General features: G+C 38.4%; 1 protein-coding gene across 14 annotated transcripts in view; it reads left to right on the top strand.

Annotated features, from left to right (window-relative positions):
* LOC139449888 (teneurin-m-like) overlaps positions 1-17,436 on the top strand; it is a 232,840-nt gene that overhangs the window by 135,776 nt on the left and 79,628 nt on the right. For 13 of the 14 annotated variants that reach the window (XM_071231465.1, XM_071231467.1, XM_071231469.1 and 10 more), the window contains 3 exons: positions 7,616-7,846; positions 10,042-10,056; positions 17,122-17,293. In XM_071231465.1, the coding sequence (XP_071087566.1) occupies positions 7,616-7,846; positions 10,042-10,056; positions 17,122-17,293 (418 nt within the window). The remainder of the gene's footprint in view (positions 1-7,615; positions 7,847-10,041; positions 10,057-17,121; positions 17,294-17,436) is intronic. The other variant, XM_071231473.1, reaches the window with a different exon arrangement.

The following is a 17,436-nucleotide window of genomic DNA, read 5'->3' as shown; positions in this document are numbered from 1 at the left end:
AAAAGTCATCAAGCCCCAACGCTCCATCACACTAAAGAATACTTGATATTCGCAAGAGCTTACCCACAAGCCTGTTATTTTCTGGAGTAGGTTGGCCTAAACCGAGAGGAAATATCCGTTATTTTGGGAAATGTTTTATATTCTGTCTAACGTTAATGAGCTGAGTCCCTGACAGGTACTACTTTGTGGGGACTTGCATGGAGCTGCTGTACAGATAGCTCACCTGGGTAATGTGGCGCCAAAGAAAAGGATGGACTTAACACAGTACCAATTTGCAGCTGAGTTGAAAGTTGAAAGATCGTGATTAACATATTTCTTAGAACCAGATGAGAGTTTTGATTTCCTTTTGTCATGTAAAACCTAAAAAAAATATGATGGGATTGATTACAGACTTAGTTTTTTTTGTTCATTCTTCCATTTTTCAATCCTTCATGCCACCCTTTCGTCCTTCATTGGTAAAGGTCTGAGACCTGAATCACTTCAGCCTATCATCCTCCCACATCAAGCTGACACAACGTGATATTACTATGTGTATACTGGAATACCGTTCAAAGTGGCATTAAAACCAACTCACTCACTCACTCACTCATTGTTTTATTTCTGTCTTCATAGATTTATCTGCCTTGGTTTAGATTAAAATAATGTGGTTCATTTCAATAGAAATACATCAATATGTTATTACTTGTTGAATCATGTTTGTATCGATTGTTTGTTTGGAGTACAAGGTAAGCAAGAGGACCTGTGAGATCTCACCATCAGTTAGGTTATTGTTATGATTTGTATATACATCTGTGGTGCATTTTGCCTGAAATGAAATTATCCCTAAGGTCAAGTCTGTCAAATAGGTTTTCTTTGTCTTTAATCGGTGTCATTTTATATCAGTTTGAAATTGATTATAGGGTTGCGACATTTCTAATTGCTCTGCATGCTGATCGAGAAATAAGATCAATCATTATAAATCAGGCCACTTTCTTCGGTATTTATTGTTTAAAAAGACTCATCTTCGGAAGACAACGTCGAAGACCATGATGGAATTGATAAGGCTGTTATACAGAGTAATCCTTTGCTACAGCCATAATTATCGTTATTGACGACTTTATTTTGTTTTAGTGCGATTTTGGTGATAGCTTTCTAGCTAATGGATTAATGTGGTGTTATAGATTTTTTATTGCTGTAGATTGCCTGGTAACATCGGGTATGAGGACAGTGAGAGGTGACCTGGCCAGGGAAATGCCACGTTGTCCAACAGCTCTTGGCATGATATTTAGTCATCAATTTATTGACAATGCCAGTGTGGCTGATCTTGGAACTTTATGTCAAAATACTACTTTATGTCACTAGCTGATTGGGTAAATAGGACAGTTTTGAACTGGGATTTAGATGATGCAGTTGTTGTATTCTATAGAAGGCGTGTGTGCCTGTTGGTTTGGAGATGTGGTGAATTGTTTCTCTCAGCAATGATAGGATCTGTTGGGCTTGTATCTCAGATGTCCCATGAATATAATGTTCAAGATATCTTTTGAACTGTGAATGATGTGATACAATTGTGATATGTGCCCAAATGGTCTGATGATGTGTAGAGTTGTTTCCCTTGACCATGGTAGGATCCTATGATTGTGGGTTCATATCTCAGATTGTCCCCAGTTCATCGGCTTAGTCACATGTGCTTGTGGGTTTCTGGTAAATGCATACTACCTACATCTGTTCCGGGTGTCTTCCAAGATCAGCTGGCTGTGTGTTCATCCAAACTGAAGAACATTTGTAACATGGAAACTTACAGATTGTCATAACCTTCATTGCTTGGTTAACCAATAAAATGCCCTGGAATCACTGGCAGTGTATTTATTTGAAAATGTTAATAGTCAAAGCCTTCCCAAAAAACTGATCATATTGTGATTAAGAAAACAAAGATAATTATCTGCTGTTTAGGGACTGAAGTAGTACTCAGTAGTAGTAGGCTCAAGTTTTGAATCCACATTGGATCTCAGCTTTCAGCCCATTGTATGTTCATGAAATCTCTGTCTGTCTGTCTGTCTGTACTGTCATGTCGGCACCAATGTACCAATGCTTGAAATTGTGATCGTAGCCGAATTTTAAACATAGCTGAATTTGTAATCACCAATGAAATTGTTTTCAGTACATTTACATCGATTTCTGCTTCAATGATTGAAAATGTAAAATTTTGTAGATATATTCTCCCATTTGTTGAACGTTTGGGACAGATGTACAGAATACACATCATCAATTCAAGATGCTGACACTTCAAATTGAAGGAGCGAAGTAAATAAAAACTCTATTAATGTTAGTCTATGCATCACGAGGGAGGGCATCTATTCCTGTATGTATATATCAATATCTCGGACTGTGTTCAGACGGCAGGGTTGCGGTAATAGAAGATGACATCTGTGGTCCTGGAATCTCCCCATGGAGTTGAGAACAAGCTGGTTGTTGGCGAACTCCCTACCGTGACTAGATTAATGTAAGGGAAGAATTTCAGATTCTGGAAATGTCCTCCCTGGGGCCACCGTGCCATGCTCTAATGATATTTGGTTGATTTCTGTATATCATTTAAATTGATGAGGGTAGGGAAATAGGGAGAATATGTCAATTTGATGGGAATTCCTTTGTAGTTCTTCGGTGTGAGGTATGTAACGTTGGGTGGATTCGGTGAGATTACCAACACTCCGTCTTGAAATTTGCTTAATGACTTTCTCAACAGTGCTGCGAGTTATCGATCTGATGTAACGCCCTCTGGTAGCAGTTTGTGATATATGTATGTTGGGCCAGCCATCGCGAGTCTCCTGAGATGACCGCTGGCCATTTCCTTGACCGAGGTGCAAAGATATCCTGACACCTCATATTATGAGCTGCTGAGAGCTTATCATTGTTGGCGAGGGTCATCAAGATGTGCGTTTCAGATGAAGTTGATTGATTGTACATTTCGAGGGAAAAACTAAATGTGATGAGTTGATGACAGCTTGAAATCTCTCACAAGTAATCAAATTTCGGTCTGAAGAACTTGGGTCACTGCTTGACTAAGTGACCATATTTCCCCTGCCTTCTGTCAATTTAACCTGTGTTCTGATGCCAAGCTGTCCGCAATTACACAAACTCCAGTGGCTCGTCTATTTCACCGAGTTTCACGCCTATTTCACCATTGGCTGCAGTCCCTTCTCCGTGTGTATTCGTCTGGACAACTTTGATGAATATTTTCCCCATCAGGACCGAAAATCTGCCCATTTCCGGTGCTAATTTATCATGAATAATTCTCTCACGTTGAAATAAACTAAAAAATCGTTAATTGTGATGATTTCCAATATGAGCTGGCATTACTGACTTCCATTCTCCTATCTGTTGTGAGATGCCACGACATTAATACTTAAGGCTTGAACACTTTCAGCACAATGGGCACCTCGATACCAGTAGGATCACCATTCAAGGTGTGCTGTGTACCTTGCCCTGGCTGGTATGTGAGACTACCGATAAGAGTTTTATTTGAAAACTATTAGAAACTGTTATCTGCTTTCCAATTACCGTATTCGACGTAATAAGCTCCCCTATCTAATAAGCGCCCACGGCGATATTTGCTAACATATTGGCTAGTGAACAATTCCAATTAGCACCCCTTCCGATTGATCAATGTACACAAGACCTATTTATTCGTGTGTAATATGCACCCTCAATTATGAGCAATTAAATTCTGCAAAATTATATCTGTCGTATATATACATTTCAGGCTGTCAGCCTAAACCACGATATCTCTCTTTCAACTCTGTATTTTTTCACCAAAATAATATTCTAATAAGAGCCCCCTATTTCTAATTTTGAGAGCGCCCTGGGCGCTTATTACGTCGAATACGGTATCAGTTTCTTGCCAGGTTAAGACTTCTCTGCTTATTGAATGAATGTTAGCCAGTTGGGCTCTAAATATACAAATTGTTGCAAAAACGTATGAACTTTTTAGTAAGATGAGAATGATGAATGGAAAATCAGCTTGAAAGGAATTGATACCCAAACAAACAGATTCAGTAAACAGGTGTCAATTATCCTAACAATGGCTTGAGAACTCTTGAACATACCCATAGAGACATCATCACAACTTAAACTTTAAGCTAACGATACGACACAAGTTACCACCCTATTGTCCAGTGCCCCGTTCCACAAAGCGATCTTAGTACTCAGACGATCGTAGCTCCCATACTCAAACAGACATATACATATATTTATAATAATCGTAGCGCTGAGATCACTTGTGGAAGGAGGCCCTGGAATAACAGCATGACCACTGACGTGAAAATACATTCGCAGCGGGTTACATACAAATCGAGGGGTACAGGGGACCGACCCCCCAACAATTAATTTCAAGGGTCCCTACAGGAAATATGAGGGTCCTGTAAAGAAATGAAATCATGTAGTGTAGTGAAAGGTTTTATAATTACTTTATTGACAGAACCTCTGTCAAGAATTAGGTACAATGAATCTGATATATGCGGGCTGCAATGTGTGTGTTTTTCTGTGTCCATTCCAATTTGTGCATTCTGGATGCACATATCTGCATCATGGAAATGCTGCATTTATGATATCATGACTTTTCTTTGTTCACAGATGAATAAAGTAGACCAATATTTTTTCAATCCTTAGTTTACCAAAGTTAGTGAATGATTATGATACACTGCTGCACCGTACCCTGGAAGTAGAGTCTGCACTCTGTCGTCATCAACTTGTGGTTCTTGTTGGAAGATGAGACATTCAGCTCCGTCATTTTATGTCCAAATTTTTAATGTGCAGTAAGAAATTCACAGCAAACATCTTAATCATGTTTGCCATGGAATATAATTGGGTAAAATGATACGCAAAGTCAGAATATCATGTAAAAAGAGTTATCTCCCTTACGTGATGATGACGATATATCATAAGTAAAATTATGATTAATATCTATTTCTTTGCTTTTTAATCCATCTTTAACTGCTTTTGGGGTTATGTCTGTGATCATCATCATTTTAGTTGACTATGCAAGAGTTGGGGTTGAAAGTTTTAATTGAAGAAGATGATTGATAAGCTTATGAAAACATGAAAATTCATATTTTCAAATTTTGATGAATTTTATGAGCTAGATTTAGCAAGGGAAATATTTTTGAAATTTATTTCTTCATTAAATTTGTTAAATGAGTTCTTTTACTTTCAAAAAAATATCAACCTCAATTAAACTTTTCCACTTTCACCTTTTGTGAAATATGTGGTGAATTAATCGTATTCGTTTCATTTGAAGCAGTGTCAATGAAATGGAATATTTTGTGGGGATGGGTATACGATGATGAATATTGCTGTTTATGAGTCACGAGTTTGAATAATTCTCATTGTTTTATTGTGAGGGAATTAATTTAGGGGTAAAGTGTATGCAATCCTTCATGTCATGTTCCCATCACCACCCTTGCTGAAAGGGAGTTGTCAAAAAAAGTTGTGAAATCAATTACAAAATGCGTCCTCAGAGAAAATATCCACTTGCAATTTTGACGGATATTGTTCATATTTTATGTATCAGACCCAAAGAGAATGGTGTCATGCCTGCGTAGGGGTCGTGTCACCCGTGAACAAAATGGACGACTGGGCTCCCCATTCCTCATTGTCTGCTCTGAGTCATACCCAGTGAAGGCACGCATGAAATTTGCTCATCAAATCAAACACTTGAAAGATTTTGAAACATTACATGATGGACACAGGTGGTAGGGGGAGATGGAGAGTTGGTTAGCTGCTGGGTAATCTGTCCATCAGTTGTGTTGCCATCGGTGACGGTGACTTTAGTATCTCCTGGTCGTTGATTGCATGTCTATTGCAGATGCGCTTCTGTGATGCATATGTGATTGATTACTCTGCTAAGATTAAGAATATTGTTCCAAGAAATTATCTCTGCCATTTCTTCATTCATAAAACTTTTATCAACAAATATTTATAAAAACGTCTTGCTCTTACTTTGTGTCTTTATTGTGTTATAATTTGTTACACATCTGAAAAGTAATTAATTCCTGTGAATTTCCTACCCCTTTTACATCACTGCCATAATGCCTGTATCTTGGCTGTCATTAAACTGTTAAGAGTTGTCACAATTCTGAAAGAGGTCACGGGTGGCCAAGTCGTCTAAGGTGCCGGGATTCGCTGTGCAGAGTTGCGTCCCTTGGGCACGCCAGAAACCTGATTGTGGGATTGAATCCCGGTTCGCCCAGATTATGTTTCTAGGTTTGTCAGCACCATACCCCTGCTCGTGGGTTTCATCAAAGTGGTAAACGTCTGATACCTGCATCACTTCGGGCTTTCCTTCCACATTAAGCTGACATGCCGCGATATAACTGGAATACTGTTAAAAGCGGCGTTAAACCCAACTGACTCACTCACTCACTCACAATTCTGAAAAGTAAATTTTACAAAAATAAAGTTAAAATGTCAGTTTGTATGAGTAGAATATCTTTGCATGTTGTTCTCATTGATGAACAACTTAACTGTAGCATGTGATCAGCCATTTTCCAATCCCAGACATTAAAAAATCATTTAAGGAAAACATTCCAGTACCTTCATGTTCTCAACACAAAGAGAATGAAATGGGCCAACGGATCTTGTGGCTTTCCACGTCTCTGTTCTGGTTTTGTATTGGGATTCAGAGCTCTTGCTAATGACCATCATTGTCTGAGAAGTGAAAAACATCCAGGACTACCTTCCTTAGAACCATCGTGTGTTTATAGACCATTCTCTCGCCTAACTTCCAGAAAGGCTTTCCTGAACATATGGTATCCCATAATGCACCTTGCAGGTGTTAATGTTAGTGTGTAACTCCTACCGGCTTCAAAGCCTTGTGAGACATGTATGAAGCACCTCACCTGAATGTCAGTATAGCAATCTCTCTCTCCATGTAATTCACTGATGGGCGATGTTGCATCGTAGCATTTGTCCAGCACTGGCTAATGTTTCACCTTAATTGCCATCTGGGAGAGCAAAACATTTTGGAGGGTCCCTGTGGTTGGTTCAGGTGAATGGATGGATGGAAGGATGGATGGATGGATGGATGGATGGATGAATAAATAAAGAAGAGGTATAAGGCAGACATAAAGGTTGACGCAAGGAAAATATACAGTTCTATCTTGTGAACACTTTATCGTGGTAATGTTCTTTTAGACAATCTGCCTTCCTCATCCTGGTAGTCTTGTCTGCTGTTTGGTCTGATGTCGGCACTTGTGTCAAACTTGGATGACTCAGCTTTGAGTTTAGGTTTTTATATTCATGGACAAAAAAAACAAAGGAAAGGACACAGGAAAGGAAGGATTGACAAATATAATGGATACACTTATGGAAGAAGGACAAAGTACAGATTTATTAATGGACAGATGGTTGAAAAAAGGGGAAGAATGGATAGATGGAAGAATGAATGGTTCAAACATACTGAAATAACTTTGGTGATATGATATGTCCTGAGGAATACCAGTGCAAATAAACCATGAAATTTGTGTATATTTTCCTTGTTACAGATATGGAGATGCAGGTAGCAGTCCAGTGACGGCTTGTTGTTTATTTACATAACTGCGGTATCTCCGTGTCAGAAGACTCACTTTCACAGGTTCTGTTGCAGGTTCCGTACCCCTACCTCCCCCAACGCTACCCCCACCGCCGCCCCCACCCATCGAAGACATTCCACAACGCAGTCCCGGACTGCCTCGTCAGAAATCCTTCGGTCCCTCACAGAGGGGGAACTACTCTGATATAGACACCTGTTGTCGACGCCAACAGTTCTCTGACGGAGAGGGGGACCCAGACCTTCCGTATATGGTCCAAAATACTCCTGGGGGTGTATTTGCACCTGGTATGTATGGTTTGATGTTTATTCTAGTGATTGAAGTTTTATCTAAATGTTACTGATAACACAGATGGTTGATGAAGGAATGGTACCATGTTTTGTGGCCTCCTTCCCTGTATGGAGCAATCTTAATGCTTACAGTGTCTTAGTGCTAAGTTAGTGCTATCCATAAAGCAGTTTGATCTTAGTGCTAAGTTAGTGCTATTCACAAAGCAATATGATCTTTGTGCTAAGTTAGTGCTATTCACTAAGCAATATGATCTTAGTGCTAAGTTAATGCTATTCATAAAGCAATATGATCTTAGTGCTAAGTTAGTGCTATTCACAAAGCAATATGATCTTAGTGCTAAGTTAATGCTATCTATACCTCAGTTTGATCTTAGTGCTAAGTTAGTGCTATCCATACCTCAGTATGATGTTAGTGCTAAGTTAGTGGTATTCACAAAGCAATATGATCTTAGTGCTAAGTTAGTGTTATTCATCAAGCAAACCTCAGTGTATTGCATTGTCCTGGTGACTAATTGAAACATGCAGTGTAAGGGGAGGACAGTGTCATGACCCAAAATATGTTTATACCACTAGTAATGCTTTTAGTCAGTTTAGAGGCGGTCGGGTAGCCTAGTGGTTAAAGCGTTCGCTCGTCCTGCCGAAGACCCGGGTTCGAATCCCGACATGGGTACAATGTGTGGAGCCTATTTTTGGTGTCCCCCGCCGAGATATTGCTGGAATATTGCTAAAAGCGGCGTAAAACCAAACTCACTCACTTTTGGTCAGTTTCAAAAGATGAATACATTATCTGTCATGGGATGTTCAACTAGCAGTGTAGAGATCTTTCAGCCAAACATGCAGCCTTGGTCCGAGTCTGTACTGAATGATATGTCCATGGATGTATTGTAATTCTATCCTTATTATAGGCAAGTTTCGATAGCTGACCATATGGACGGCAGTCTTTTATAGGGACAATTTGTTATTAAGAAATTATGATTCAAACTAAAAACAATTGTATTGCATTAGAGACTTGTGCAAGTCTACCAAACATGTTCCATAGCACTTTAGTTGTGAGGTTTCAGGTTACCCAGTACATTTTAGAATTATCTTCACAAGATCACTATAAGACTGAGGGTGAATTTCTATCAAAGAGTGAATTTTATTTGTAAACTTGACCTTGATAACGAAAGGCTTGAAATCAACAAGCACTAAGATTTCCGATGTGGGAGAAATGTACATGCTGCCTTGGTGGTTGATAACCAGCTGGTTGTACAAGTCACGGGTAATCGTAAGTTAAGTGTTCTCTTTGAAGCAGTTCACATCTCAAGATATTAACTTCATGACAGGGAAACATCATTAGGAGGTTAATGACGTGTTGTGATGTTTGTCAATTTCATTCAGATATGAAATTGCCATTGTACATTTCACTGAAGTTCCCCAACACAAATCTCCACTTCTCTCAAGTGCATTCCACTTTTGTGAAATTAAATTCTCCACTTGGTCAAACTTGGCGAGTTGGTCCATTATTTAAAGAAAAAATGTAGTTTGAAGTGCAAAATGAATTCTGGGTTTATCACCAGAAAACTAAGAATACTCAATTGGAAGGCAATCACGGTACATGTAGTTTTACAAATGATGGTTAAGAAAAGGAAATAACCATGTTTGATCAAGGTAGAAAAAATATCAGTGCAGATCCTAAGTGTTTCATAAAATATTCTGACAACACCTTCATTCTGATCTGATGAAGTGTCAGAGTGTTAAGTGCAGAGAAAAATTATTTTCATAAGGGATCCATCGGTTTCAATTACAAAGTTAAATTGATTGTCCGAGGGAAAAACGTTACTATACTTCAAGCATCATAATGTCCACCGTGAATACATTTTAGTAGAACTTTCATAGTGGAACTCCGAGTGCTATGAAATTCTGCAAGCCATAAATCATTCTGTAGACAAAAAAAACCAGACTTGACTGATGAGGCTGGCAATGTTTCTTTAAAACTTCTTGGAAATTAATGTTTTCTGGATGTTCTACAATCAAAACTCAATTTAGAATCAAATCTAAAAAGCTGTTGGTGCCAATATTATGAGGTATTACTCTCCTGGTTGGTAATAAATGTCGATTACAGGACCTCTAGTATTGATCAGCGTCGATTTCACCATGAAATATTTGTTGTCGTTGATATTAATATTCCTTCTACGTTTTCCTTCTTGCAGCGTATTTGGATGCAAGTGAGTACCTCGTCCTTTATGGCTTGTTGCTGTTTGATGTCCCTATATCACATCATCCTCTTTTTTGTCGTCTGAGTTAATTTCCTGATATTGACGTGTTCTGTCATGATCTCGCTCACTGTCAAAACCTTTCATGTTTTTTCAAACAACCTCAAGTATTGAATATTGTAATAATTTGTTTTAGAAGTTCGGAAGATTTACAGATAGATATTGGGTTTAAGAGTTTTATCACCGACGTTTTTTGCAAAGATAAATTCTGGGAATCTGTAAGATATTAATTTTGTGTTTTTCTCCAAAAGTGAAACTGACCTCATTGGAACATCAATTTTGATTGTGTCAAATTCAAATTATCTGGTGATGACTATATGCGATTAATTTTTGTAAATTTCTTTGCAAGTATGTTTTGTTTGGTTTGGTTTGGTTTCTTAAGTGTAGAACAATCAGAAGCCAGATATAACTCTAAAATTCCTTCATTCAGTAGTCACACCAGTCTATCATGCTTTAGAGCCGTGCCTTTTCTCACGATGATCAGAACTCCAGTACTTTAGTAAAGCAGTACAACATTCCGAGCACCCTGGAGATCAGGGGTAGACTATGCTTACACCCATGCTTGCTGTAACAGGCGACTATGCTTGTTGTAAAAGGTGACAAACGGGATCGGGTGGTCAGACTCCCTGACATGGTTGATGCATGTCATCCCATCCCAATTGCTTGGATTGATGTTCATGATGTCAATCAATGGATTGTCTGGTCGAGACTCAGTTATTTACAGACCAATGTTATGTAGCTGGAATATTGCTGAGGGCGTCATTAAACAACAAATAAACAAACAAATACTACGGTCCTTGTGCTGAGATGGCTTTGGTTAACGGTACAAAGACATGATACCCCCAGTGTGCAGCCCATGGTTCTTGTCCCTCTGTGGCTGCAAGCTGATCCCTCACTCACTCCACACAGCAACAATGAACACCATTGAGATTTAACAAGATTATTGTTCCAGTGTTTTCTCATGCATGGGTTTTGTTCTCTTTAGTTTAACCACCTTTCACTTTTCTTGTCTTTCCCTGTCATCTATGGTGCCACTGTTTTTTTGTGCAGAGTTGCTTCCCTTAGCTATGCCAGGATTCAATAATTATGATTCTTAGTTTAGGCTTTCATTCCACAAGGTAGCACAACGTGATATAATCGAGATACTGTTCAAAGCAGCACACTCACTCACTCACTCACTCACTCACTCATCTCTGTTGGGTTTCAATAAGTTCCTGACTAAGGGTGAGAGGTCAGTTTTCATCTTTGTTGTTCTAAGTTATTACAATTATCGGAGCGTCATATTTGTTGCAGTCAGTTGTAATATCACCAAAGTACTGTTTGTTAACCACTTGTCCCACCTCAGTCACTTACCATCGCACACTTCCTATACTATAAGGGAATACAGTGCGTCATCTTTCTCCTACTCTTCTTTCTGTTCAAATAAGAACTTGGTAAGCTTTGATTTAATATTTTTTTTGCAAATTGAAAAGCATGAAGTGGGAGGTTGTGATGTAAAATAATTGAAAATCAGTGACTCCAGGTGTCCAGTCTGAATCCTTCCTCAGGACTATCCTGCTCCCTGATCACTGTCTTGATTAAGTATAAAAAGATGTAACTAGAAGTAGAAAAATAATTACGTAGCATTAAGGACTGTATTTTTCTACATTTCTGTTTTTGTATGAAATCAATGTTTTAAATCCTTGTCGAATTACAGGATCTGTTGGTGAGATCTAATTTTACGTTCACTTTAAACCCTGGTTAAGTTACGTCCCTCTCTCAATTTCATTTAGAAGGTTTCTCCGACTTTCTCATTGTGTCTGTATTTACGGGTTAAAAGTCAATCTTATCTCCATGATAAAAAAGTCATTGAACTCCATGCCTAGTGAGTGTCCAATAACTCACCTGGGAGGGGTTTATAATGCTCAATGATAGCTAAGTTTATTTCCAATCAATTCTGATTTGAAAAATCAATAAACAAAGCTGAGATTTGAAAGTTAAAAATCCCAAGCAATCAGTATGGGAGATCAGGCATGACACATAGGTTTCTTTTCTTTCCCCGCTGTTAGAAATCCAAATAATTTTTTTAATTATTTCTGTTAAGTCGTTAATATTAAGAAAGGGTTTGATTGGCAATATACACCTGATGTGGTCAAATTGGTTTGAGAAATTTCCAACTGTTATTGAAAATTGTGAAGAAGTTCCAATTGTTGTGTCAACTACCTTTTTATACTAAGCAATCATTGATGACCATTCCAAATTGTACTGCTGGCACCAAATCGATTCTATTGTTTCCTGGAATACCCCAAGCATTATCACTGACCCTCGGAAGACTTCCCCTCACTTCTGTTTTCCATGTTGAACATGGCCCTTCTTGACACTGATACCCCCTCGGAAATACTCAGAAATAATAGTTTGAGAAAGCTGGTTCCAAACTTATCCCCGTCTCATCCTACTGACCCCTTGTGAGATTTCAAATATGCAGAAAAAACATGCTTAGGCAGTTGTCTGGCCCAATGGCGTGTCTGCCGTTTGTAACATAAGATTAAAGTATTCTATCTTGCAGTCCAAAATAACCACGGCAGTGCACAGTTTGTGCTTTCTGAGACCTGGTCTGTATATTATGAAGGCATGGTCTTTCTCTGGCATTTCAGTGTTGTTTGAATTCTGGCTGGCGTCGTAGAGTGGGGGCCAGCTACATTGTAGGACTGTCAGAGTGGAGATAATTGCAAAATAATGACGAAAAACTTGAGACCTTTTCTTTTGGCAAGACGATGAGGCTGGTATGGTTGTGATGTGGATCGGCAGAGAGAATGCTTTCACTACGGTCTTTTGCTGCCATCTGTTAGCTCTGTGGAGGTTTTATGGCTACGAAAATAATTGGCATACTTTTGTCAGTCTGTTTAGGTTTTATCAGCCATCTTACAAAAATCAGCTCAGCTTTTAGAAAATAGTGTTACTTTATCCCCAGAGTTTGGTAGCCATGTGGTTAGGTGTTTGCTTGTCAGGCTGCTGACGTGGGTTCAGTTCTTCATATGGTAACTTGGGAAGATTATCCTTGGGTGTCCAACCTCATGATATTTCTGTGCTGTTGCTAAAGCATTCTAACCTAACTTTCATTTTTGTAAAATAAGGTTACCTTATCATCAACAAATTATATAAAATATACTGCTCAATGTTTTATAGGGATAATCAGATAAGTCAGTCTGTTTAAATATGCCTCTGACATTATGAGAATCATTTTTGTGTATCATGAAAACAAAGAATATCCCTATCAAAAGTGGTGTGGTATATTATGAAAAATAATAATTCTGTTTCACTCTGAAAAAAAGACTCCCCGAAGCATAAGTTGTTAAGTCGAGTCATGTAGTCCTTTACCATTCAGACAGCAGATCTGTGTGCAGAGATATCCAGTCATCCCCATCCTCGTCCTACTTACTGGAGCTGTGCAGTAAGACAGCTCTAAGTGGCAAGATTGTTTTCTGTTTTAGTCCATTCCCATGTCATGAATACTGCTTTAGGAATGGCTTGAATTGAGGTTTAATCCTGATGAAATATTTCAGTGATATCTCTATCCAGAAATATGACCAATTTTCTGTTTGTTGGTAGTGATGCGGAGATTTATGGCACATTAACGTGTCCAATTAGAGGAAAAGGAACGAGTTTGTTTGCTTGTTGACACGTAATTCCTATTCCGCTCTGGCAGCAAGAGATAGATTTTTTGATAAAACACCAGTTACTACTGCAAATTGAAACTAACGGCACGATGTACACTATGTATCTCGGATTTATCAAAGGATTGTGGGAATTGTTATTAGTTCCATCTCTCACCACCAGGTGACCTTGAATATTGATTTACAATTTGTTTAAGGATGGAATGGAAATAGCCTCACAAATAGTTTTCAATGACCTTACTCTGTGGCTCAGAAGAATCTTTGAATGTTAGCGCAAGGAAAATAAAATTACTTTGTAAGTGATGAAAAGATGATACATCTTGATCCTCAGCAACTTGAAACCGTAAGGTAGACAGGAGTCCATGGCATTAAGTCAGTGAGTAGATTTCTATGTGTTTTTTATATACACAGGGCAATATGTCACGAGAGTGGAGGCTAGTTGTGGCTGTGCTTGTGTATGATGCACAAGGCGGGTTCCACGGGTGGGGCAGGATACACTCACCTTTTCCCAAACACCGGGTGCATTAGTTTATAATGTTTTTTTGTTTTGTTTGTTTCTTGTTTAACGCCGCATTCAGCAATATTCCTGCTCAATGACGGAGGTCTGTTAATAATCGAGTCTGGAACAGACAATCCAGTATGAGCATGGGTATGGTTTGACAAACCTAGAAACATAATCCATGTGACCCGGGCTCTAGACCCACAATCTTTGGGTTCTGGCGTGCCCAAGGGGCACAACTCTACACAGCAAATTGCGATGACTGAGCCAAACATTTTTCTTTTCTTCCATGTCCACTTTGTAAAGGGGAGTCAATGAAAAATAAGTATCAGTCATATGAAAACATTGCTGTATGAGGGATTCATAACTGTTTAAAGGAACCAATAAACATTTGATGGTAGATCCATAATGAAGCAATATCCCAGACTGTCGATGGAGGTTGTTAGAAGATAACATGGCGCCCTGTTTGGTTGTCGCTGATAATGATAGCTATGACACCCAAATTGCCCTGCGGCCGAGTGGCTCATCTTGGCAATATGCTCAGAAAGATGACATGTGGACAATTTGGAGGATTTAGATGTTTGAGATGGAGCTGGAGACGGCACGTGATCTGTGTGATCAAGTGTCATTGATACGTCGATCATGTCATTCATGCCCGAACTGTAGGGACAGTCTAGCCGGTGTGGGATGTGAGATGTACATATCAGTTATTAAATGTATCACTCTTTATTGTTTTTATGACTTGTGGGAAAAGTGTAACTGTCAAATTTAATGGGATATTTCCAACCTATTCTAGCCATGGTATGAAGTGCCTTGTCTGAAACTGAGACATTGTCTGTGTAATTAGTGTTATCCATGACTGTTAGGTTGCTATATGTGATAAACTTTGAGATAGGTTAAGTGTTGTCTGAGGAACTTTGATCAAATTGTTCGGCCTGCCTGTTCAGTCAGACGAGGTGCCATTTAAAGTTGAAGTCTGCTCATTTCATTATTATTCCTGATCATCGCAGAAGTGAAAGTGACACAGAACTATCAAAAAGTGATGACATCCTGTGTTAGTGAAACTGTGAGCATATCCTCCCTACAAGTGGCATCCATGACAAACACATGCAAAGCCAAGTCAATTGTTCAGAAATTCAAAAAGTTTTGGATGTGAAAACTGATGCTAGTAGATCCAGTAATTACGAAAGGCAAATCAATTTCAATAAATTTCATCATATGTAGATCTTTTCGGTAGTTTGTGAAAAGTTTACTATTTGATGTGACATTAGTGACATTTTGTTGATGTATCTCAGGGTCTACAAAATATGAACTTTGACACATCTTTTTTAAATCATTTGGTAGACACAGTATGTCACACAATATTATGTTTGTGTTATAAGGCCCTTAAAAAGGTGTTAAAAAACAAACCAAAGAAACTTGCATGCAACTATATCCACCTGGAGTAATATTCTCTGTCAGTGAATCTTATAGAATTTCTGGTTTTGAATAATTAACTAAAAGTCAGAGATCAGTTTTCATCTTTGTTGATGAAAGATATCTCAAACTATCTGGGAGTGATGTTTGTTAAAGTCAATGTTAATGTATTTTGGAGGTAATATCAATATCTAATATTGAGTGACATCGGTGTGAAATGGTCTTCACTGGTCTTCTGTATTTATTTTCTCTACTTCATCAAAAGCAGTTTCATCATAAGTCTTGTTCATGAAGACGGTGTAGTTGCCATGGTTTGACATTTCACTGCATTGACCCACACAAAGTTCACCATAATTTGATAGTGACTGTGAATTATTAACGAAGGACTACAGTTACATAGAAATGTGCAACAATTTGCATAATGTTTCACCAAGTTATGTTGATTAAGAGAGGGTTGTAAAATTTGACTTTTTTAATTCCCTTCTGAATCACGATCAAATTGGTCGTAGAATTGAACCCGTCTATTTCTATCAATCAGTATCTCATATTTCATTATTTCTGGGCAGTTAAATCAATTATTGATGAAAACCTCCCTACGCGATGATATGTGACGACAGTTGTCTTTATCAAAGAGAATTGTCAATTTCATTACTGAGGGTGGTCTTATTGTAACATGTAAATGCTTATCTCTTTATAAGCCGACTTGCTTGCATATAAGATGTAGATAATGAAATAATTGGTGTTTATTTCAAAGATGATTACCCAATTATATTCCATAATCATGCTTTGGTGATTGGATTTGACATCTCATTTCTACTAATGTGACTGAACTAAAATGTATTTTGGTCGTACTTTTCATTTTCACATCAGATATCAAATGTCTGATATCTAACAAGGTGTTATATGATTATATATCCCTCCTAATTATTATGTTCAGTTAACTTCATGGTCTTTTTGAACGTTTAGCCCTTGTAAAACTGGAAGTTTTCTATTTGAAACGAAATTGTCAGAGATAATAATATTACTCATTTAAATCAAAGGCATGCCAAAGATTAATTATGCTTCTTGAAAGTGTTGATAGAGTTTACCAAGTCTTTGCTGCCAATTGATGTAATTGGCTCATCTATATGGAAACGCCTTGTGTGAAAAATCTTCTCAACTTGGTTGAAGTGTCCGCAGGATCGGGGACGATAATTGTGCTTAACTTGTGGTGCTCTGAAGAAATCAAGTTTTAAGTAATGGGATAGAATCAAGGAATGATTTCCCCCCTTGAGCCGCCGATTCGGCATGCCTATTAAAGCATGTGTAATAAGACGAACGACAGTGCAGCAGTGAGTGGCTTACAGATTAAATACAGATTGATTGATTGATTGATTTGCTTCTGTCAAAAAAGGTCAAATAGCCACTTTCGTGTCCTATTGATAAAGCGTTTATGATGCTCGTTTTCAGGCGACATGCAGCCACGATTCCCGCGCACCGTTCCAAGGTCAGGGTCAGTGCCGAGCACGCGTGGTTTGGACATGGCCAGTCCCCACAGTCGCAGCGGACTCTCGGACACCTACTCTACTCGCAACTACCCCAACGGGGAACAGCAGATGTTAGCACACAACAATATAGAGAGGTGAGTACTCATTTGGATTTTGCATTTGGTCAGTTTTGGACATGTTTGTTGGCACCAACAATATAGAGAAGCTATATTTTTTTTTTAAATTTTTCAGACCATTTTTTTACAAGAGTTCAGATTGTTGAATGCTGCTGATTACT

This window comes from Haliotis cracherodii, unplaced genomic scaffold (assembly GCF_022045235.1).
Source record: "Haliotis cracherodii isolate W230 unplaced genomic scaffold, xgHalCrac1.p SCAF_8, whole genome shotgun sequence".
NCBI lineage: Eukaryota > Metazoa > Mollusca > Gastropoda > Lepetellida > Haliotidae > Haliotis > Haliotis cracherodii.
The sequence above is the reverse complement of the archived record's forward strand: the minus strand, read 5'-3'. Positions and strand labels throughout refer to the sequence as shown.